Raw genomic sequence first — 24,750 nt, 5'->3', positions numbered from 1 at the left:
TGCGCCCCACATGTGTCCCAGCCGTTCCCCAGATGTGCCCCAGATGTGCTCCAGCCGTTCCCCAGCCGTGCCCCAAGATGTACCCCAGCCGTTCCCCAGCCGTGCCCCAGCCGTGCCCCAGATGTCTCCCAGCCGTTCCCCCTATGTGTCCCAAATGTGTGAGACGCTCCCGGAGGCTCCGCTTTGGTCCCACGGGTGGCGCGCGCCCCCTGGCGGTGGGGCGGGAGCCGCTGCATGGCCACGCCCCCGGGAAGCTGGGCCCGCCCCTCCGCCTCTGAGTGACAGCCCGCGTGGCCAATGGGCTGTCCCGGGCCACCGCCCGCGGCCGCGCGGCGGCAGGCGGGACTTCCGGCGCGGGCGCCGATCGCACGGAACGCGCCATGGCGTCGGCCTAGGCCGCCCGGGACCGCGGGGCCGCGGGCCGCAGGTGAGCGCGGGGCGGCTTCCCCGGGCCGCAGGTGAGCACTGGGGCGCGGTCGCTGCGCTTCCTGGGCGCTCCGGCCGGGCGGTGGCCGAGCACGTACGGGCCTGGCGCTCCATTGCGCAGTGATTATTCGCCTCCACCCTTGAAGTGGCGAGGCGGGGCCCGGTTCCGTGGGCGGCTTAGGCCCGGCTAGGGCTGAGGAAAGCGGAGCCGAGGCCTCTGGAGCGCTCCCCGAGCGTCGCTCCTGGCCCGGTGGAAGCTCGAGCCCTGGTCGCGCGTTTCGTCTCTGCCGGGTGTGTGGTTCTTGAGGCTGGCTGTGCTCCGAGGGGCTCCTTGGGCTTCCAGGATAATGAGTAGCGTGGAGTCTGACTGGCTGAAAAGCAAGTTCTTAGTGAAAACGTTAAAATTAATTGAGAGGAATTGTTGCTGCATCTTAACAGGTGTGAATGCTGATCTTACTTCCCGTGCGTCAGTGTCCAGTTTTGTAGTAAGTCTGAGATAGAGATGCGTGTTAGTAATGAGACGATGGTATCAAAATGCAAGAATTCAGATATGGGGAGATTCGAGGATGTGAACGAGAATTATTATTATTAGCTCTGCTTATGAAATTTTGGAAGGGGCAGCCCAGTCTACCAAAATATTTGGAATTTGTCACAAAGTTTCTGTATGTTCATATTTTTTTAGTGATTGCCGTAAGATTTATAATCTCATACGGCTTTAAAGTAATAGAATTTAAGTTTGTTTAATACAGATATCCAAGTTGGTTTTTTTCAGAAGTGGGAGGAAAATCTATTTTATTGAGTGAGTTAAAATGTAAACATAACCATGTGAACATGGAATTGCTTTGTGTTGTATTATGCTCTGAAACACATTTTGAGTTGATTGAGGTGCAAACACCTGAAAATTTCATATTTAGGTGTAGTTCGTGAAGCCTCATCTGTGAATATTTGCTAAAAGCTGTTAAAGTTCTTTTCTATGTCTCGAGCTGTGTACTGCCTTTGTGACCCCTGTCTTGAATGTGCTTGGTGTGTTTACTCCAGGGCTATCTTGCTGCTCATAACTGTGCTGGTCCAGCACACCCCGCATTTTCCCCGCCTCATTTCTGTCCTGTACAGTCCCATCACACAGGGAGGCTCCTCAGGCACGGTTGGGTTTGTGAGTTCTAGCACAGAGAGTGGGAAGAAATGCTCGAAGGTATTTTAGGACGACTTTGTCTGTACACACTGGTAAATCGAGTCTGAAGTGTGGAAGCTTACTGCAGTCAGGTTGAACTTGTTTGGTTTGGTTTACAGTGTAGCCCTTCTCCACACACCTGCCTTTCTGTGTGCTGAGCTGCCTCCCTCAGCTGAGAGCCGTGCAATTTCAGGAATTGTAAAGGCTTTTTGACTTGCATTTGTGGCATCAGATCCTGAGCACAGAAGAATTTGTTTGTATGTAACTTTGACAGGGAAGAGTGCACTGTATATGCAATTTGTTTGCAAGGACCACTTTAATCCTTGTGTTTTCTTACCTTGCTTGATAAATACTCTTTTAGTGCTTTTCTCTGTGCTGAATTTACTGTGTTGGTTAAAGTGCTGTGATAGCTTCAAGTGTAGTTGTTTCTGTCATAGTAAAAATGGCTGTATTTTTGAAACAATGATTCTTTTATCTTTCCAGTTCCACTGATGTCCTCTTTTTTAGGGCAGGCTGATGAGAGAGAAGGTGATAAATCTTAATTTAGTAATAGGAGTTCATTCATTTTGTAACTCACTACAATTTTTTTCCTGTGAGTATAACTTCATTTCTGTGAATCAGCTGAAAGTTTCATAAATCGTTATGTGTCCGATTCTAACCAAGATAGAATCATATTTTTGAAAGTATCAGCTGTTTTCTCCAAATAGTACTAATCAATTCTAATTATCTTCATGTTAGCTTAAATCAAGTCTATCTCTCTGGTATTTGCTTTAATTAACATTGAGAATCTCACATCATGGGACAATGTTCTTGCTTGAAAAACCCATGAAGGATAGGTCAGAAGGACAGGAATTCTTAGGTGTTTCTTGATTCTGAAAAAGAAAGTAGTAATGTTGGCTGTGATTTCCCAGTTAAATCAACAGACGGTTTTCAGAAGAAATATCTGCAGTCAAATTAAAACAAATTCACATGAAACCATTTATATAAGAAGCCACAGTTTGGAGGTTTCTGACAAAAAATTGCTTCCATAAGCATTTTGGATGACCTAGTTGAGTTTTTTGTGAAGTACTTTTAATTACTCTGGTAAAAGAAGTTAGAGGAGATCCAGATGTTCAGATAATTCTATAAAGTCCGTACTGTCCACTTTTAAAACTTGTTTGTTAATTATTTTAATTCTTATAGCTGTGTTGGACCCAGAAATTGACCCATTTCTATTATTTTGTATTGTGACTATTTTATGTAATTTCTTTTATTGATACTGGAAGATTTGGATTTGGCTAGAAGAAGGGAAGTTTAAAATGAAATGTCTGAGGATGATTCATATAATGTGAATGATTATCCCTTTGTACCCCTTGCATTGCTTTGTGGTGCCTAAAGCCATTTGAAGTCTTGCTCTTATAATTTTTATAGTTTGTGCTTGCTGTTTCTCCCATGGAGGGACATAGTTCTAGCAAAAGGAACTTGTAAAATAATCATATAACTGTATATATAATAATCTTCTTTCTCAGAGGTATACATTGAATAACCTTTTGCATACTTCCTTAGCAGAAAAATTTTAGGTGACCAAGAGTCCTGTAAAATGACACAGGAAAGTATTTGCTATGTGCCTTGACTCTGATTCTTTTCTTGCAGGTATTGAATAAAATATGCTGTTGTCAATAGGAATGCTGATGTTGTCTGCCACTCAGATATACACTATTGTGACTGTGCAGTTATTTGCCTTCCTGAATCTTTTACCTGTGGAGGCAGATATTTTAGCAGTAAGTATAATATTTTTCTACATAGATGAAATCTCTATAAAATTGAATAATCGCTTTAACTCTTCTATTAATGAATCAGTTAATGCAATAAATGCTCTAGCAGGTTGCTTTGAATGCAACTGCCTTTAAAGTTTACTTCAATAAACAATAAGTTGTACACTTTCAAATGGGTTTACAGATAGTATGTGCTCAGTGACAGTGAAAGCACCTAATTCCCTTAGTCATTTACAGAGTTCTACTCTGACCAGATGTCCTGTAGCATGTTATAACCCTGTCAATTCTGTTCTTTTGTTTAGACAGCAGTTTAAGTTTTGGTGATGAGTGCTGTTTTGTAGGGTTACTGGATTTGAATAATCTTCTATGGCTAGTGTAATTTATTCGTGTGGGCTGGAGGCCTTGTCAGTAAGGGGTTTTGTGTATCTTACACCTAGATACAATTTTTAAATAACTGAAAATATCTGCTATCATTAAGGAAAATACTAAACAGTATAATGAACACATATCAGTGGGGAGAGCTGATGCTGTGCTGTTTATTACCAGTTTGATATACTGTGGCATTTGAAGGAGGAAGTTAAAAAATGTCTTTGTAGGATCAAGCTTAAGCTACTGAAATAATTAAACCTATTTACTATGGCTTCCTGCTTGTTCCAGTGATATGGAGAAGAGTTGTTAATGTCATACCAGTTTTGGAGAGCAGAGTGACAAACTCTCGGACACAAATTTTAAAATAGAAATACTTAAAAGTTTGTGGTAAAATGGGACTGACCAATACTAAAGTATGGTATTGGGATTTTCAGATTGTTACTGTTCTATAAATACTTTTTGTAGAAAAATGTAAAGAAACAATGAAGATAGATAATTGCTTTATTATGGCACTGACATCACCATTTTATTGTGCAATTTTAAACTTTTTACTGTAAACACGATTGCCCTTTTTTACTGTCACAAGCCTGTGCTTCCTCTTTGCATAAAATCCTAACTCATTCTTGCTTCTTCCTCTCTTAGAAAAGTTACTTAAAATAAAACAAACAACCCACCCCAACCTCAAAAAAGAAAAACAAGGCACCTTGGAAGTTTAGTTTGACTTTTTTTTTTCTATTTAAGCTTTGTGTGTAGTATTCTAAAATAATTGCATGTAAAAAGGAAGGGTCTTTTATTCTTGGATATTTAGAAGTTGCAGATTTTTATTCTGAGAAAATCTTAGAGTAAGAAATGAAGAGATGAACTAGATACTAACCTGCTATACAAAGGAGCCAATGTAATGCTCAGAAGAGGGAATGTTTGCACTGTGTCACATGGAATTGCTGGTGTACAGATCACTTACAGTCTTGAGAGATTTCACCATTTAATGATTACCCATTTGTTAGCAAAACTCTGGCCAAAGTTTGGGTTTGCCACGGAAAGAAGTTCTTCATTTCCCTTTTAATTTAGGAGTGGTGTTCTGCTTCTGTGTTCTCATGTAGTTGCAGCCTTAAAGGATCGTGTGTGTGTCAAGTGCTGTTACGTGCATGTGAGACAGGATTGGTTATTTTATAAAAAAGGAGTAAAAAGGAAGAGGTTTGAGTCAAACTCCTGGCTTAAGCTGAGGCTTGTCAGGCGGTTCAAAGGCAAACTGACAATAGCCTGAGCTCAGGGTGGATGGAAGGTGATGGTGAAGGTCAGGAGGAGAGATTGTGTGGAGCACATGGGTTACACAGAACAAATACTCTTCCTTGAAATTTGGCTCCATTCCTACATCTTGTGGGAAGAAAGCTCCTTCCAAACATTGCTCCTTTGGAAGACTTCAGATAAATCATGGCAGTGTTTTTCTCTGAGCTGTAGTTTGAGCTCCCCTGTCTAAGCCTGGCTGGTAGGAAACATCCCTCTGGAGCAAACACCATCCTTACTTGGCTGTTCAATGTGACAGCTGGATATGATGAATAGACAAACATTTCTGACTCACTAAATCATTGAATAAAACAACTGATGCACATTCAAGTCTGTTAACTGTAGAGTTTACAACTTCTGCAGGAAACACTTTTTTTTTAAATGCAAAAAAATATGCCATATATACACAGCACTTTTTTTCTGTATGAATTCTGTGTTGGTCAGGCATGTTATATAGCCAGAGAAGATGAACAAAGAAAGGGAAAACAAAGCTTGCACAGATTTAGGGTCTTTTACAGTATTCCTCTGTTTTAAAATGAAAGCTTGTAGTTACAATAAAACAAAACTGTAGAGATACTTTTCAGCTACTAATCTGAATGGATAGCAGGGAATTGAGAGGGGATGACATATGAAGACTATTCTTTGTCTACAGTAAAGCATCTCTTAAAAGCTGTTTTTCCCTGTACACAAATGAATTCAGGGCAAAACACCCACCACTACCATCCAATGAAAACTCCACATCCAAACGTCCCAGCTCTTCAGATTTTTGCTTGCTTGGTTTGTTTGTAGTTTCTATTCTGCACATATGATGATGTTTGAATTTTAGAGAGTAGAAAGAAAGATTTACCATATAAATAGTTCAACAAAATATCTATTATTTACTCTCTTGTTTTGACAGCTAGGTAAGAAAAGAATGATGTTAGCATGTGAGTAGAAGACAGGTGGAATAAGCAATTTTGTGATTTCGTTGACATGGTAACAATATGTCCTCTATCTGATAAATATTTTAATCTTAAAAAATAAGCGTTGATGTTTGGTTTTGTTTATACTTGTTAACTATTTCTGTCTTGTTGCAAACCTGATTTTTTTTAAAAATGTCTTTCTCTTAGTATAACCTTGAAAATGGAACCCAGACATTTGATGATCTACCTGCTAGATTTGGCTACAGACTGCCAGCAGAAGGGTTGAAGGTAAAAAAAATATGTATTGTACTGGTTTAAACTGGGATAGAGTTTATTTCTTCCCAATGTCTGCTATGGAGCTGTGTTTTGGGTTTGTGCTGAGCACGGGATTGATTGGACAGAGGTGATTTTGTTTTTTCTGGGCAGTGCCAGCACAGCCAAGGCCTTTTCTGTTCCTCCTGCTGCTGTGCTGGGGAGGAAGCTGGGAGTGCATGGCAGGCTGGGAGAAGACACAGCCAGCACAGAGGACCAAAATGATCCAAGGGATGTTCCAGAGTGTGACATTGTGCTCAGGATATAAATGGGCAGAAGGAAGAAAGGGAGGGGGGCTTTAGAGTGTGGTGTTTGTGTTCCCAGGTCAGTGCTGTGTGTGATGGGGCCCTGCTCTCCTGGAGATGGCTGAGCACCTGCCTGCCCATGGAGGAAGTGAATTAATTCTTTGTTTTCCTTCGCTTGTGTCTGTGGCTTTTGCTTTTCTTACTAACCTGTCTTGATCTCAACTCACAAGTTCTTTAACTTCTGCCTTTCCAATCTCTCCCTGATCCTGCTGCTGGGGGAGTGAGTGAGCAGCTGTGTGGGGCTGGATGGGGTAAAACCCCCACAGTCATTTTTGGCACTCATTGCAGGGACAAAGGGTTCGAGATAATGACAGATTGGATTGGGAAGTGCTTGACTGAATTTGAGTGTTGAATATATTTAAAGATAACTGTATCTGATGGACATTTCCTTTGTAAGCTAAAAAAGATTAAAAATTAAAGGAATGTAGTACCAAGGAAAAATAAAGACAGAAATTATTTATATGCTCAAAATTATTATATGCTCAAACAAAACAAGTGTGCAAAGGATCTGATGTTGCCTAGGAATAGGCAGATTCTTCTCTTAAGAAGAGAATTTTGGTGATCTTTGTCTCCTTAAGGAGAACTTGCTAACATTTTTAACAAATAAATTAAAAATAGATAAATAATGGAAACTAAGAGAAGATTGGTAGATCACTGTTTCCTGTGTTTTGATGGCAATACTGGCATATGATGTCCTTGTTACCTTGCACTGGAAGCTGCAGGTGGCAGACTTCTGTGCTGATACCATTTTTTGAAAAATGCATGTGGAAGATTTGTTGTCTGTACAGTCAGATGTTGGGAAGCTCTTTCACACTGTGAAGGGTGGCCCTGCAAGAGATTGTTTCCTTGGTGTGGCCCAGGTGAAGTCAGCTGGGTAAAGCGAGGGTAGCTGAGTGTTTTGGGAAGTTACAGCTGCAGCGTTGGCTGCTCTTGGTGCCTTGCTCAGGCAGCCGAGTGGGGAAGCTGCGGAGCTGCAGCTCTGCCCTGGTGCCTGGGCACTGTGCCAGCCCTGGGGTCAGGCCAGGGATTGTCATTGACACTGGGACCTCTGCTCGTGTGGTTTCATTTCAGTTTCACCATAGCAGGTGAGAGGGTCCCCCCATTCCCCCAGTGTCCCTTAAAGCCTCGGTTTCACTCGTGGTCTTTTATTTTATTCTCTATCAATAAGTGGGGAAAATGCAGATACACGTGCTTTTGTTACTTATCAGTTAGTGTCTTTACTTCTTGAAATAGCATCATGTTGGGTTAGGGATGCTGGGCCATGACTTGAAAACTAGTCATCATAATATCAAGAGAAGACACTAGGAAATGCTAGTCTATTGAATTAGCAGAAAATATGCATGTGGCTTTTTATTTTTTTTTAAGTTTTCTTAATGTCATTTTTATATGGAAAAACGTATAAACATTATACCATATGGAATTGTAAAATTCACCTAGTCTTAGAGAAGACAAAATGTAAAGGTTTGCAAATATTAATGGAACTGGAAAGGGAAGAACAGCATTGACTTCATGCAAAATTATTAATATGCAAAAACTGTCCAAGATGGATATTGCCATGGGAGTACAGGTTAGGCTTTAGCATTATTTTGCACTGGATTAGAAATTCTGAAGACCTGATGTCTTCTGAAATACAGCAGCAAGAATGTTTTGTACAGCAGGATAATTACTTTTCATGTCTTTAGTGGTCTGTACACTCACTTGGAACACAGGAAGATGTGTAGGTGGATGGAGGGAAATTAACAGAAGAGAGATTAAGTTGAAAGTAAAATGAGAAGGAACTGTGAGAGGTTAAATAAGTGTATCTTCCTTAGACAGCAGTGGTAAGGCATGTTCTGCTCTTTGTGGCTTCTGCTGTGACAGAAGCTGTCCAGACATACTGGAGGCATAGTAACTGGTGTGAAGGCTTTCATTCCTTTTATCTCTATATTATAAGATAGAGGAAGTAGAAACTAAATTCTTTTAAAATAAGTTACATATGCTGTGAACTGGTGTCATAGTCCTGTTGCTTATAAAAGCACATAAAGCCAGATGAATATCCAGTTTGGTTGTAGTGCTCACGTTCTCTGAGGCAGTTTGTTGCAGAGATGGGGCAGCTGGAGCCTCGTGCTGAGTTGTGCCGAGTTCAGCTCCAAGGGCCACGCTCCCTCGGGCTGCCTGCCTGACCTGAGGTGCTCTGCAGTGACAGGAGCCCTTTGTTTCCTTTAGGTCACATTCTAGAAGTTTGTTCATTTTGGATAAAATGTATTTTCTGTTCCACTTCAGCAATTGAAACACTTGTCCATGAGAAAAGGAGCTTGTGTCTGGCCATCCAGGCAGTTTAGGGCTTGTGGGAAGTTCAGTCTTCCTTACCTTTTTTTTTTTTTACTGTGGAAGTGACTACATGGAATCAGTCATGTGGCAGAGATTTATTTGTCTTGCTGTCCCATTAAGCAGTGTATGAAGGTTTATGACTGAGATGTGTATGCTTTTACAGCTTAGAATTCTTGTACAAAAAATCAGGCAGACCACCTTCCAAATTCTGGAGAAGGGGAGTTTGCATCACATACATCCCAGGGAGACTGTGACTAGCCCACGTGGGCAGGGAGTTGTTTTTATGTTACTTCTGTCTGTAAGCCTGTATGGCCCCAAAAACTGGCTCTGCAGCATCGTTAATGTTGCAGTGTTGAGAGTAACCACTGTACAAAAAAAAGAAGCTGGTGATAAGGTAAAATGGTGGATCATTCTTTCATTCCATGTTGCCCTTTTAGTGCCGAAGTTTAATGAAGTACTGCAAGAATTCCTGTAACTCAGGAATTTCTCTGCAGTTCCCCTCAAGCAGGCTTCATTTCCATGCCCTGTGGGTGTTACCGTGGGGAGAAGGTGTATTAAAGCTGTGTAGTTGTTTACTGACTATATTGAGAATCAGAGGGTGATTAAGTGATTTACCCATGTAGTGAGCCAATTTAGTACACCAGAAATAGATATAAGGAGCTTTGATCCTGACCTTTTTAACTGTTAGACAGATCAGTGTCTTAATTAAGGTAGATGTCATCACATGTGTAGAAATGATGGCATTTTAGACCTGAATATTATACTAAAACTTTTTCTTTACATTAAGATTTTAATTACTTTTTAAAAATGCTATGATGTTTGTTACAACACAATGAAAATGGTATACTTTTTCAGTGCTTGTGATTAAGATTAATTACTATGCAAGTTGTAAACCACAATTTGTCAGATTCTATTGTAAGTGGCTACAGACTGCCAGCAGAAGGCCACTATCTCAGCCACCTAAAGACAACTCAAAGATTGCTTCAAAGTTGATATTGCTGGTGTTTCCTGCTTCTTGAAGCTTTCAGCTGTAGTTTATTGAGTGACCTTTGCTTACCATAGCAAACCAGCTGTTCTGTATGCTAGGTCAGTGCTGGGGTCACATATGGAACTTTGTATTCTGTTGTTAATTGGTGAGTGTTCAGTTTGTGTTGGTGCTTCATTATACTTCTGGTTTCTTGATTAGTCTCCATATTTTCCATATATTGTGTTTGAGCAATAGTTACACTATATCAGTGTAGTATACATCTTTATTTGTGAAGTACACTGCAGAGTCTGACAGGATTAGAAAAACTGTACTTTCTTTTAAACTTTCTAATTCTTTACTGACATAAAAATTCTGATGAATCAAAATACGTAGTCAGGGAAGTAGAAATCTTACTATGATCTAGGACTGAACTGATAATAAGAATTTGTTTAGCTATGGTATGAAAATGTGCAGTTTCCTTTCCATATACTTGGCTACTGACCCTTTTGTTAAAGAGAAATGAAGCTTCTTTTTCTGCTCCTGTTTTCTAGGGATTTCTAATAAATTCCAAACCAGAGAATGCATGTGAGCCTATAGCCCCACCTCCACTGAGAGACAACTCCTCTGGTGCTTTCATTGTGTTGATCCGAAGGCTGGAATGTAACTTTGATGTCAAGGTAAGATTTGATTTCCCCCCACCCTCTGTTTCAAAGTGTTTACTGGTGCTTCAGAAAAATTTCCATAACTAACAGTGGAATAGATACTGATATGAAGGGGAAGGAGAATTTTTTTGTCTCCAGAGAGATAAAGCAGAGCTCACCAAGTCCAACCAGTGACCTAGCTGTGACTAAACACCATTATGCCAACTACACCAGGGCACTGAGTGCCGTGTCCAGTCTGTGGTTAAACACCTGCAGGGATGGAGACTCTGCCACCTCCAGTATCTTATCACCCTTTCTGTGGAGGAATTCTTCCTAATGTCCAACCTGAACTTCCCTGGAACAGCTTAAGACTACATCCCATTGTCTTACTGCTGATTTCCTGGGACAAGAGCCCTACTCCCACCTGGCTGCCCCCTCCTGTCAGAGTTGTAGAAAGTGAGAAGGTCACCCGTGAACCTCCTTTTCTCCAGGCTGAGCCCCCAAGCTCCCTCAGCTTCAGACCCTTCCCCACCTTCATTCCCTTCTCTGGACATGCTCCAGCCACTTACCTTTAAGGTCCCTTCCAGCCCTTAATGTTCTATGATTTTAAAAGTACAGAATTAGAATGATATGTGTTTGACTATGGTTTTCTTCAAAATTAACCTGATACAATGGGGCAGCTAAGGATATCTTAAGGAAAACAGGGTTCTTCAGTTTGTTGTTGAGTTTCATGAACTGCAAGGAGATTCAGCTGTATTTGCTTTTGCTGATGTGTGGTAGGTTGGGTTATGTGGTGATTGAAACATGTAAATTCTACCTAGACTGTAGATTCCACCTGCAGAGGCAGGTTTGATGCCTTGAGGAGCTGGAACAGTGGCTACACACAGAGTAAAGGGGAATAAAATGGGTATTTATTGAGAGGCCTCCAAAAGCCACACCCTGGCAGTATGAGTGCCACAGTTGTGACCCCTGCCTGGATGGCTCCAGGATGGAAGCAAAGGAGGGGTTGGTCACAAAATCTCACACTTTTATAGGTTTTGGTTCATTTGCATGAACCCAGCCTCCACGTTTGCATGTTGTTTGTGCTTAGGGCCTGAAGTTTGGAGAAACTGTCCTTGAGTTCTTAAGTGGAATAGGACTGGTTTGTCTTCATCACCCCAGCACATCAGAAAAGCACATCCAAGGAGAACAGGAAAACTTAAGACATCAGGTTCAGTGCATGTAATCTGCTTCACATCAGACTGGGGATGGCACATAGTGTATCCTGGGAGTCCTGACACTGTGCATATGGCCCAGGGGGAAAAGAAAGGGGGCAAATGGCTACTGGCCTTCTGTTCATGTCTGCCTTGTCTGCATCATTGCTGTCCATACACACAGGACACTATTGCTTCTGGAGACATGGTTAAAGGAAAAGGTCTGAATTGGAGAGATTTCTCCATTGCCACTGAGGGATTTCCATAGCCAGTCCTTGAGGGATTATGTCCCATTAGCTCTGGATGTAAGAATTCTTGGTTACTTTTTATATTTCATATAATATTGATAGAAAAGGGGGTTCTCACTCATTTCTTGTTAAACAAAGAGGAAAGTAGCAAGTGGATGAGCATTTCCAAGGTGAGCAGGGGTATCTGCATACTCTGCACCCAAAGAATGCACATCTTTAGTATGTTGTTAATGTTCTTGCAATATTGCATTATATAATTGCATGCATAGTACAGCATTTTGCCTTTAAGTTTCTGCCAAGAAGTGGCATGTGTGCTGAGATGTGAACTAAATTACCTGACAGAATGCATATTCTGTCAATGCATATATTAACAAAATTTGGAAGTCCTCTCTCTCCTTCTCTTTAAGTTGAAAATTACAAGTGCAGGTAATTTCTTTATGTATGCACTATGAATGTTTTCTGTGGTGATGCAGTATTGGCCAAACTCCCAACCATGCATGCATGTTAATATCTCTAAGTGGATTTACTTTTTCTCTTCTTTTTTAATATTGGGATTTCTCAAGGTGTCTGCATTCTGCATCTTCCAATATCATTGTTCTGCTGTTTGAAATATAGTCATTAGCAATATGGGAAGAGAATCAGTTTTGTTGGGATGGAATCCAAGAGTGTCTCAAGGTGCTCCAAGTGCTTTTTGCAGCTTGTGTGAAGTTTTTTATACTGTGGTGGATGGAGTAAAAGCAATATCCAAGGTGAACAGTTGTAACTTAGCTCAGTTTATGTTGGTAGGAGTTGCTGCAGTAAATGCCGTTTACGTGGCCCTTGGGTTCTCCTTGTAGTTATGAAAGGGTGAGTCTATATTAGAAATGTAAGTGGTACACAGGATGGTAATAGTTTTGTACCTATAGTTATAATTTTGCACTTTTCCACGAGAAAGCTTTTTATACCTGGACTTTCAGGTGAGGTGTTCTACACCTCTAAAGCACAGAAAAGATACTACTCATCTAACTTGAACTATCAAGTGGTAATTTCTAGATTACCAAAGTGAGTTTGTGCATTTATTTTCAATTATAGTAAAATATTTTTAAGTACCTGTAGAAAGTTTTTAATTCTATTTTAATATATATAAATAGCCTGTCTGCAGACAGTAGTAAAAAGGCTTTCTAAAAAAATAACTACATAAGCATAAGAATGATAGGAATTTGCTTTGAAGGGTGACATGTGGTTTGTAAGTGCAAACTGTGTCCATATTAATCACTTTGTGAAAGTGCACCTTATCTCAGAAAGCACAGGCAGGCTTCTGTATGTGGAAGCAATAGTCTTTCCAGTAAGCATTTTGTGTGGCTTACAGGTCTTGAATGCCCAGAGAGCTGGATACAAGGCAGCTATAGTTCACAATGTTGATTCTGATGACCTCATAAGCATGGGATCCAACGACAGTAAGTACAGGTATCACTTCTTCTCTCCTGTTTGAATATCATTTCACCCACTGGAAACAGCAGCACAACCAAAAACCCCTCAAAACCTCAACAACAAAACCACCACCAACGAACAAAATCCAAAACCAAACTAAACAAAAAACCCAGATAAATCCTCTTACTTTTAAGATTTAATAGCAGGAGATATTTGCATTAAGAACAAATACATTGACTTGTGCCTTCTCTGAACGTTTCTTTTGGTATTCCTTCAAATTTTAGTTCAAGTGTTCTGACCTAGATTTATGTTACTGATGTAGAAAATAGCTGATGTGTTGTTAGTTAAGTAGAAATATAGGAAAAGTAGAAAATGCACATTTGGAAGGAAATCAAACTTTATAATACAGCATTTTGGTATGCAGAATCCTAGAACCATTTAGGTTGGAAAAGATTTCAGATCATGAAGTCCATCTTTGATAGTCATTCCAGTTTGTTGTTGCCCTATTGGGTGCACCTTCCTGTTCCTCTGGACAGATGGATTCTAGCATGTCACATGCACTTATTTTCAGTTGGGAAAAGAGTTCTTAGAGACCAGTGCACCATTTACTGTTTGTTTCTTGTGTTAGCTGTTCCAGTTTTAACCTTCATGGAGTGAATATGTTCAGAACGTCTTGAAATCTAGTCAGAATGTTGGGTTTGTTCTGTGGTATGTGCTTTGTGTTTCTAGTGCTGTTATTGCTTTCTTTGTGGCATTTCTTTATTTTGTCCAGTTTTCAACCTGTTCAACCTGGAACAAGAAAATAAATAAGAGGAAAAGAAATTCTTTCCCAGTGGAAATACCATTGAGTAAACTAGGAATAACCTTGACAAAACTAAATGGGAGCTGAGCAGCCCAGGCAGTTACATGAAAGTGGGTTTAATGAATTCTCAACCCATGTGAATCTTACTTTCAGGTTTCACTGAATAACCAAAATGTAGAACAAGTCCACAACAAGCACAGACCTCATAGTGTGAGCTGACGTTCAGCCATGTGTGCTTTTGCCTTGGGGAACCTGGCTGCTTTGAGACTAAACTCGGGTTACTTTGAGCCTTAAATGTGAACTATTAGGGGGAATATCAATGTAAAATGAAGCTGAGGAGAAAGTTTTCTATGATAAGGGATTTATCTTTCTATAAGTTTTCATTTATTACTGCCTTCAGTGGTAAACAGAGAAGACAGCAGCTCATCCAGTTTCCTGAGAATGAAATAAAGGTGTGGGACTTGTTAATTTTCTTCTTTCTTCTTTTTGACCTTATATAGCCACAGTTGTTTCCAGTATGTTTACTTACGTTTGGGGTGAAAAGGAGGGAAGACAGATTTAATTAAAACTTAGAGAAGCAGGTCACAAAATCATGTAAAAGTTGCCAGAAATTCTGGAAATCAATGGAACTATGTGACTTGCTTGCATCTCTGAATGAAGAATAATGTTCTGGTTAAAACTGTGATCCTCTTTTGTCAACATATTTTGGTTTTAAGCTCCCTTTATTCCATTAAGAATTTTGATTTGTCTGCCTGCAATGAATTCCCTAGAAATTGTGTAGGAAAAATAATAGTTCTTATATGAAGTAAAGCTATAACATGCACGTGTCTGGATGTCATGTTAAAATGTCTTCCTGTTGTGATAGTGTCATAATGTTCAGGTATCTTGAGTACCCAGAGATTGTCCACATAATAATAGTTTTATTTCCCTACTTTTTTTAATACAGTTGAGATTTTAAAGAAGATTGACATTCCTTCTGTCTTTATTGGTGAGACGTCAGCTAATTCTCTTAAAGAGGAGTTTACTTACGAAAAAGGGTAGGTTAACTCACATGCCCCTGTGTTACTCCTTGCATTAATTGGATCATTGTCTCTTTTGAATGTTTATGGTTTTAAAATAGGATGTTGTGATGACAGAGGTTATAGGTGTTTCAGGTGAAATCTTGTGCCTGAGAGCAACCTGGAATGCTTTACTAAATAAGAACGATTTCACTGTATCGTTTGATAGGCACGTTATATTTTTTCATTCTGCTGTCAAAGCAGCTATGAGGTGATTTTCCTGGTTTCTCTAGGTTTGATTGAAGTCAGTAAATAGTTTTAACACAAAAATATGTTCTAAGAAACAGTGTTTTATCCTTTTATCTAATTAGCTTTACATTGTGTGGGTAGGGACTGATTTTTCTATGTTGTTGTGCACACGTAGGATTCCTGTAGCGTGTCTTGTCTGACAATCGTTTGCTTTATTTTTTTATTGTATTTGTTCCTCAACTTGTTCATTAAGTTCTCATTAATTTAGAAAGTGTTATCTCTTCCTCCCCACAGTGGCCATGTTGTGTTAATCCCAGAGTTCAGTCTTCCTTTGGAGTACTACTTAATCCCCTTCCTAATAATAGTAGGGATCTGTCTTATTCTCATCGTCATATTTATGGTAAGTTTTCTCCTTTAATAATATTTTTTTTCTTTCAAGTCATCTAGAACTGTCACAGACTGAAGTTAGAGGAAGGTATACAGTAAATGGGGAGTGAAGTGTGTACTGCACATACCTGTACCATGCTTACCTGTAACCATTTAGTTTCTCAATAAAACAAACAGGTCTAGGGTTTTGTCAGAAGGGTACTGGGAGCCTTTTGGATGTTGTCCCTAGCCTGTAACTGCTTACAGGACTGTCCTCACTGCCACTCTTACACTCCACAGCTGCTTGGTTTTTGGCCCCATGCAGGGACACCTGTCCCTGTGCTCTTGTACACTGAGAGCATATCCTGCCTTACCAAACTTCATAATCGTTAGTCCCACTGCTCCAGGGTGCAGGGCTCACTATTTTGTGCTGCACTTAGGTTGTGAGTGTGTGAGCACAGAGCATTGATCTCAGCACATGCATTGCCTGTAGGGATTCTCAGCTGGGACATCTTTCCTTGAAATGGTAAGATAGTATAGCTGCATATTTCAGGATACTTAGCACCTCATTTTTGTAATCTGTGCCCAATTTATTATTTTACCTTCTAATAAAAAGCAAGTAATGCATCAACTGTTGTATAAACACTTAAAATATTTTTGTGCATTAGTATTTTTTGCACTGCAAGTTAAATATTTCATTGACGATCCTGAGCATGTTTGGCACAATAGGAATTGCTCTCTGAAAACAAAGCAGAATGATCACCTAAAGATTAATTTTTTTTAGCAAAGTTTTTGCTGCTGTCTTTTAGAGTGTCCTTCTGGAGAAAGCCACCCCGTTGAAGCTGACAGTGCAGAGAGGACAGTGGGTGAGCTGTTGGAAGGGTCAGGCTCAGGGAGCTGCAGGGAAGGACTGACACCTGCCTGGTGGTTGGCATCAGTGGTGCCCAGCAGGGTTCAGCTTTACAGCCACTTCTGTGCAGTGCTGCTGTCAGCAGCCCAGTAAATTTGCCAAGGTTACTAAACCAGGAGATGCTGATTCCCTTGCACAGAGAGGCCTTCACAGAGACAGCTCAGCAGACCAGAGCACTGGACAATTAACTGGGGCAGTGAAGTTGATCCCAGGTTGGATTTGGTCCTCATTCTTTTTTGATTCTGTCCCTGCTTCTTTGAGACAATCTTGTTTTTAACTAGGAGATTTACATGACACTCTGATTGTCACTAAGGATCTGGATTACAGCAGAAAAAACTGCAATTTGTACATACAGCTTATTGTTTAGCTGTGGTGAAAGAGTCTGAAGGAATAGTTTAGATTGAAATATCCTTTGTTCATTTCTTTGCTTGTCATCATATTTGAAAAAAATGTCATATCACAGGTGCTAGATTTAGAAATTGAACAGAAATAGCATTAGAGACTACTAAGAAAATGGAAATAGGATCTTTGTTATAGTTATGTAGAGAGCTTGGTATTACTACTTATTTAGTTATTTTTTTTTACTGAGCTATCTTAGTATGGCATAGTATGACATGTAACAATGTCTCAAAGTAAACCCTTTATTCCTCAAAGTACTATTTTAGGTAATAGGGAAACAGTTCTGATGAATGTGGGAGTAATCCTCTGAAACAGCTGGAATAATCTAAATCTGTAAGGAAAACTGTTTAAACTTAACTGAATTGTGTTTTGCTCTGCAGTGTGCTTCCTGCCTTTCTCAGGCCTCAGTAGAGGATTGCAGCAATGACCATTATTTTATGGAGTATTCTTACCTTTTTGTTTCTCTTTGCTCTCAAAAAAACCCTTGTGTATTCTCAGTGCCAAGTGCCTTGTTCATGGAGAGCATCCTTTGGGCTTGTTTGGCTTCAGGCAAAGGAAGAGGTTATTCTGTTAGCTGGGGCTCCCTTTTGAGCAATTTACTGCCAAGCTTCATAAATCAAAACTTTTATTCTTCTTTTATTGGTGTAACTTATTGTTCATGTTATCTTGTCTGTTTCCAGATAACAAAATTTGTTCAGGATAGACACAGAGCAAGAAGGAATCGGCTTAGGAAGGATCAGCTTAAGAAACTTCCCGTGCATAAGTTTAAGAAAGGCAAGTGCATTCTTTGTCTGACTCATTGGACCTTACTGTTCTTAACACCGAAAACCTTGTAAATCAAAGGGCTGTTAAGTTTCAGAGGTAATTTTGAGAACACTTGAAATAGAAGAGTTTTGAATGAAAGCTTTGAATGAAAAACATTTGGCTTGACCCTGCTCTCACTGAAATAGAGTTCTAACACTTCTTTAATGGGAGCAGAGCAGACTGTGGCTGAGCATTGAAACATTGCTTAAAAAAAATCAGTGCAGAAATTGCATGAAAGTTGCCAAGCTTTTGTTCTTCAACTTGTTCATTAAATTCTCATTAATTTATTCAAGTATTATGTGTGTTGACTTTTTGTGTACATATATGCAGATACATGATTGAACAATAGTGGGCCATGAGGGTGTCTTTTAAAGACTGTCACAGTAAGTGGAAGTCTGCAGTTTATTATGTATTCCTAAATTGTTTATTTTTTTCCTGAAAATGGGATTATAACTGGTCCAATTACTGTTCAAGACTGACCCATCTGCATGACTGCAGTTTGTTGTGGTTTAATAGAGAAAATGCAACAGAAACCCTGCCAAAGTCTCAGCTGTAGTTTTGCAATCTGCATTGCTCAAAGCACACATACATGTGTGGATAGGTAATTCTGTATTTCTGAAAATATTCTTTTTTATTTGTACATGCCAAGTAGTTAAAAGATAATTTTGCTTACTAAATACTCTTCATACACAGTTTATTTAAGAAAGATATTTTGTTTTGCAGCTATGTTTGTACTTCCTTTTTTCATTATTCTTTTAATGATTCTGAATTAGCTTCTAAATTAGAGTAGTGGGAATTTGAGAAAAAGAGATCTGAAAAGGGTCCCTTTTAGAAATTAAATCAGATCTTGAGGGGCATATGGTCATGGAGCTGAGACAGTCTGGAGACTAGTCCAGGAGAAAGGGGGGCTGATGTCCCTGCTCTTGGCTGCTGTGTGGATCTGCCTGCCTTCCCCAAGGCCCAGGCAGAGCAGGCTCTGGGAGCAGCAGGGGTTAATTCAGGTGTGATGGTCTGTGGGAGCTGGGGAGTGGCTGGACTGCAGTGCATGGACCCTGTGGCCACTGCTGGAGCAGCAGGCCCAAGGGCTTGTGGCACATTGCTTTGTGGGAAGGCCAGGGCTGCAGAGTTGCTTGGAGTGGGAGAAATCTGCAGCAGTTTTCTTTTTCCATTTGTATCACATTAGGAATACTAGCAATCAACTGCTACACCCTGTCTCTTCTCAAATACTTATAACTCATGAAATCTCAGCTAAAAATTCCCAAGGATGTAACTTGCATCCTATAGTAGTGAATTTAATTCATGTGCCATTATTCCAGGTTTACAGATTTCTTTCTGCTATCCCGGGTGCCCTCTGGATAATTCCTACTTAATCGTGCCTCGTGTTTCTCTGGCTGATGTGCTCCTTGGCCGTGTATCAATATTGCTTCAAAGCAATTTTGTAACAAGACAGTACCAGTAACTTTCCTCCAGCATAGTGAGTTCATCCAACACCACCAGGAGCAGCTGCCATTTACCAGCTCTGTCTGCTAATCCTCACTGCCTTTACTGCCCAGGACCTGTCATTTCACATACAGAACTGTCCTGGCTGTTGTGGCAGTGTCCAAGGAGAGAAGATGTGCCATATTTTTTTAATTCTGGAAATTGCCTACCTTCCCCATGACCCTGCTAGGTTTGATCCTGTTCTCTCGTTATTTATGCATCTTCTAACTCATGAAGTGCCCTAAGCTGTGTTATGGGCTGCTCTGGAAAGGACACTCTTGTCCCTTTCCACAGAGCTCACATGCACTTCCCAGAAGAGAATCCTGGGTGCAGAGGGGTAGGGAAAGCACCAAAGGTTCGGGACTTCCTGTCCTTGGCTGGAGAGAGAGAATCCACACTTGTTGAGGAAGAGGATTTAAGAACCAAACCATGGAATTTTATTTGTTCTCTCACTGTGTTGTTCTGCTTGCTGCTGTTTGATTTCAAAACTGTGATAGGAAGCAATGAATGAATTCCTTATTTTTCTCTGCTTCTGTGCAGCTTTTGCTTTACCCACTGAACTACCTTTTTTCAAAAGTTTTCTCACTTTTCTCCTTCTGCCCCTTCTTCTGTCCCTCGAGGGAAGCAAGTGGCTGGGCTGAAGCAGCTTTGGAGGCCAGTGCCTTCAGGAAAAGAGCTGTGGGAACTGATGGGAGGAGCATGTTGTAAAACCCCTGACAAAAAATGTAATGGGAATGCATTAACCTCTAAAAAGTGTCTCTCCTTTGGTCATATATCACACCACACCAACATACACAGTGTCACTGCTGTGTATCCTGTTCGTGAAGTTTGAGTTACAAAACACTGAACTTCCTCCTGTGGCCAGACTGTCATTCCTGATTATTATTCTTATTCTTTATCCAGTTTTCTTAGCTGCTATTTTCCTGCCTTAAGTTTTGTCAGTAACTTTTTAGTACCTGTATAGTAAAGTGAATGCTGTATTTTAAATCCTTTTATCTTACTTTCAATAAGCATGAAAAAAATATTGTATTATATTGTATTCACACAGTTTAAAACATTTTTATTAACCTAAAGTGGATGAGCTGTGTCCCAGAGAGGTGAAAAGTTCAGCAGTAGCTCTGCAGCTGGCAGGAACTGCCCTGCATGGGCAGGGGATGTGGTGGTTCCTTCAGCCTGAGGACTCAGCTGTCAGGAGGGTCTGCTGCAAGTCTCTTAAGGTCCAGCTAATTCTCAATTCTGTGCTGTAGGAGATGAATACGATGTGTGTGCCATCTGTCTGGATGAATATGAGGATGGAGACAAGCTCAGGATCCTTCCATGCTCTCATGGTAAGCAGCTGTATTTTAGGTTTGAATTTAGATTAAAACAACTTTCCAAGACGCTGTCCAAAACCTGCAGCACATACATTTAATAAGTGATTTATAAAATTCCTTTTTGCTAATATGCAAGAATGAATGTACAAAGTGGGAAAAGTGAAAGCTTGCTTTCTTTTTTTAAAAGGTTGCATTCCCACTTTGCATTTTCCCTTCAATGCACACATGAAAGAAAACCTGGGCTTGATGCTGTCCTCTGAATACCCATATTTATTGTAATACTTTAACAGAATAGGCCTTCACTTTCCCCAAGACAAATAAACCACAAAACTTAATTGAGCTCTTGGTGACTTAGAGGTGCAGCTGAAGGGATGGGTCTGTCCTGGAGCCTGCAGCCATGCACACAACTGCCTGGAAGTCAATTGGTGAAATAGTTTCCCTGTAAGTCCTTCTCAAGTCCAGCCCACTGCAGAGGTGTGACAGCCTTCTGTACACAACCAGCTCAGCAGGTGACAGGCTGAGCTTTTCAGAATCTCAGTCATTAAACCAATTTCAAAGTAGGCTGACAAGCAAGGAGTTCTCAGAAGAGAAAGAGCAGGTTCATGGCATCTCTCCTGGTGGGGGACTGCAGAGGTAATTTAACTTGAACAGCACCAACTCCCACCATCAGTTCGTGTGGAGAAGATTTCCAGTGTGCTTGAGCAGGTACTAAACGTGGCATTGATGGCCCATGTAAATACCAGCTCTTTGCCAAGTAGAAGCCTCTCTTACTAAGAAGAGCTGAATTTTTAATACCATAAGTAAGATAAATACTTTTTTTTTTTTAAACATGGCCAGTCTAGTCGCATGCCAATTGCAGACCTAATTTAAGATCCACAAAATCATGCAGTAATATCGTGTAATAATGAGGTGCTTTGATACATGTTGGTGTGGAGGTGAGAGGCAATGTGAGAATGATGATGCTGCAAATTGGATGGAATTGCTCAAAAAGCTTGAAGGTTTGTCATCAGATGTGGCTGTTGTACTACTGCTGTCATTCATTCACTCAGTAGAGAGCACAGATATTCATATTCGTACCCACATGACTGAGATCCTAAGCCATCAGGTGTTCTGTCCAGGCTATGTGCCAACAAATTTGGGACTAAAATTCTCTGTGTTACATTCAAAAATTGTCCTGTGTCACTGAACAGAAACACAGTTTAGCAGGTTTCCCTGTTCTTTTCACTGTTATAATGATGTCCTTGTATTTTGCTTTCTAACAGCATATCACTGCAAGTGTGTGGACCCGTGGCTGACGAAAACAAAAAAAACCTGTCCTGTGTGTAAGCAGAAAGTGGTCCCTTCCCAGGGGGACTCTGACTCGGAGACAGACAGCAGCCAGGAGGAGAACGAGGTGTCAGAGAACACTCCTCTGCTCAGACCTTTGGCCTCGGTCAGCACACAGTCCTTCGGGGCTCTGTCAGAGTCCCACTCTCACCAGAACATGACTGAGTCCTCGGAGTATGAGGAGGATGACAATGACAATGTTGATAGCAGTGATGCAGAAAATGGGATGAATGAAGAAAGTGTAGTGGTTCAGCTGCAGCCCAGTGAGGACAGGGAGTACAGAGTGGCAAACACTGTCTGAGACTACTAATGACCCGTAGGTGTATGAACAAAAAGGGTTCTTAAGGCTATTTACAAACCTTTGCATAGGGAATCTCTTTTAATCTGTAATCCATTTGGTTTCGATAGGAGCAGCAGTTCATGTAGTAGTACTCTGGTTAAATCATTACAGGTAGATTTATTTTTGATTCAGGTATTCAGTCACACATTCTGTCTTCTCAAAACCAACAGTTAAACTGGACTTCACAATGCTAATGAATAATGTTAATAGTTTATATCAATAGAAATATTGCAGAGACTCTAAATGTCTCTTGTTGAAATGGGATTTCTCTGGAAAAATTTTATTTCCATTTTGTAGCTACAACTGGGTCATCCTGAGAGCAATATTTATTACATGTAGATATGTGTTTCCCCTTAGGCCCAACAAAAACTGTATTTGCATGTTTGTATAGTTTTCCTAAAAACTGTCAACCACTGCTGAAAGGCAAATGTAGAACAGATCAATATTCTATGTGCTGGTATGTCAAAACAAAGCAAAAGAAATTCCAATTTTATCTCGAAGCAGTGATTCCAAATAATCCTTGGAGTTTGCCATGGTAGCTGAGTTGAAGCAGTTCCATTGAGCAATTCCCAGGATGAGGAAACTTAGAATATATGTTTAGTTTTGAGCAATTCACAAGGTCAGGTCCACCATAAGCACATTAATTTTCCCTCCTTGCTACTACTTCGTTGTCTGGTTTCCAGTGAGGAGGGTAGGAGTTGGGAGACAACTGAGACAGAGGTTTTGTTCCACATAGGAAAAAGAAGTTTAGGGTAAGTATTATATTGATCCTTGGCTCATATACCTCTTACTAAGAGCATTTTATGCTGCATTAGTCTGCTAAACTGTATATAAAAAAATGTTCTTTTCAAATACCTGATTTGAAAACAAGTGCTTACACCTGTCTCACAGAACTCAGTACTTACCAGTGTATCACAAAAAAGATAGATTCTATATAATACCTCTGTAACTATGTAGAAAGTAAAACCATGCATATACTCAAATGGAGATTTTTTTATATGGCCTTGACTAAGGAAAGCTTGAAAGAATGTTAATAAACATGTTTTCCACTTTAAATACCAGAAGTTTATTGAACTTTTGCATCAGTTGAGACCTTGTGTGTGCTTACATTACTGAGGGTGAAGTGCTTTTGAAGATGCAGAACGTGGAACTGTTGGGATCCTGAGCAGATGTTTCCTGTGTCACAGCATGAATCACAGTACAAGGAGTTGCACTGGCCAGTGCTACGTGCAGGGGTCTGAGTTATGCAGAAAACCTTCGTTTTTGTTCACTTTTAGCTTGAGGAGGAGTTTGGACTGGCCAGAGTCTCTAGTTTGCCTGGGGGAGTGTGAAGGAGGACCAGGGTGCTCTGAAGAGTTCCCAGCCAGCTCAGCACCTGCAGAGCCACAGCCCGGCGCTAGAACCTGGACAGGAGAGGGCAGGTGAGGTGGGCCCAGATGGGATTTCTGACCTAACACTCTAGGCAGCCACACACCCTGCTTTTCTGGGCCTGGCTGAGAGCAGGGAGTTTATTTTGCACAATGAGGCACAGTAAAAGGATAATAACGAAAGGATGATTCATGGAACTGCTGCTGCCAGCAGCCATGGGCTAATGACAGTTAGTGTAGTGGTGTATTTTCACCAGGCAGAATTCCCCTTCAGTGTGCATATATCTAGGTGAGTCCAAATGGGAAAATGGTTTCTCAAAATGTAATTACTAAGCTGAAAGATGCTTCTTAAAATAGGTCCCTGCTGTTGCTGCGAGTGCCTATGTTTATTCATTAATGTATTCCAGGCTTCCCAAAATCTGAAGAGTTCCAGAACCATGAACTGAAGGAAACTTTGTAGTGTGGCTCTTGTGTAATTCTAGTGCCTGCAATCAGTTGCAGACACAGTTATGCTAGGAAAATTCACCAGCAAATGCATTTGAAAAAGTAATTTGAACAACACCTGATTCTTAACCAAGCAGAAGTATACAGGTGCCATACACCTCAAGAGAGGGGAACTGGTCAGAAAGGAACAAGGTCACACTAAGGAATGTGATGACAAGTACCTGGTGTGTGCTGCCAGCAGCTGCTCTGCCTGGGGTGCTGCTACCGTCAATTCCATCCACTGTGGCCTTAACCACAGAAGCAGCTTTGGGAATATAATCCCCTCATCCTCCTACCCAGGGAGAAACAAAGTTCTGCAGTCAGGTGAGTGCAACTTTGTGTTCAGACACTGAGCACAGCTTCAGGTGTGTTTTATGGGGAAAGCACGAGGTCTGTATCCTCTGTACCAGTTACTGCTGAACAGGAATTTGCTCTGTGCTCGGGGTGTGTTGGTGTCTGCTCTAACTTTGGCACTGGGAGATCCAGTTCAGACAGACACTTGGCAGTGGGAGAACATGAACACTATATATAGGAAGGTTTTAGTTAGACCCAGGTCTAGTGCCAAGCAGAGGAGCAGGTGCAGCTGACACCAGTGATGAAGGTGTGGGGGAAGGAGGGGAGA

The 24,750-nt window shown here is 40.8% G+C and overlaps 1 protein-coding gene across 4 annotated transcripts; it reads left to right on the top strand.

The window, feature by feature from the left end:
* Nucleotides 1–318: 318 nt before the first annotated feature.
* Nucleotides 319–23,334, top strand: RNF13 (ring finger protein 13). 4 transcript variants are annotated; one of them, XM_088171145.1, is made up of 10 exons: nt 319–458; nt 3,230–3,357; nt 6,114–6,194; nt 10,352–10,477; nt 13,231–13,318; nt 15,041–15,131; nt 15,636–15,741; nt 17,697–17,790; nt 20,547–20,627; nt 21,875–23,334. In XM_088171145.1, exons 2-10 carry the CDS (start codon nt 3,244–3,246, stop codon nt 22,237–22,239), a joined length of 1,146 nt encoding a protein of 381 aa, XP_088027271.1. In that variant the 5' UTR covers nt 319–458; nt 3,230–3,243; the 3' UTR covers nt 22,240–23,334. The 4 variants fall into 4 exon arrangements, with proteins under 4 accessions (XP_088027271.1, XP_014741618.1, XP_088027273.1 ...); XM_014886132.2 differs by having other exon boundaries at nt 330–427; XM_088171147.1 differs by lacking the exon at nt 319–458 and adding an exon at nt 556–864.
* Nucleotides 23,335–24,750: the final 1,416 nt, after the last annotated feature.

The sequence above is a fragment of the Sturnus vulgaris genome, chromosome 10 (genome assembly GCF_052056855.1).
Source record: "Sturnus vulgaris isolate bStuVul1 chromosome 10, bStuVul1.hap1, whole genome shotgun sequence".
NCBI classification, from domain to species: domain Eukaryota; kingdom Metazoa; phylum Chordata; class Aves; order Passeriformes; family Sturnidae; genus Sturnus; species Sturnus vulgaris.
This window is presented reverse-complemented; position numbering and strand designations above follow the sequence as displayed.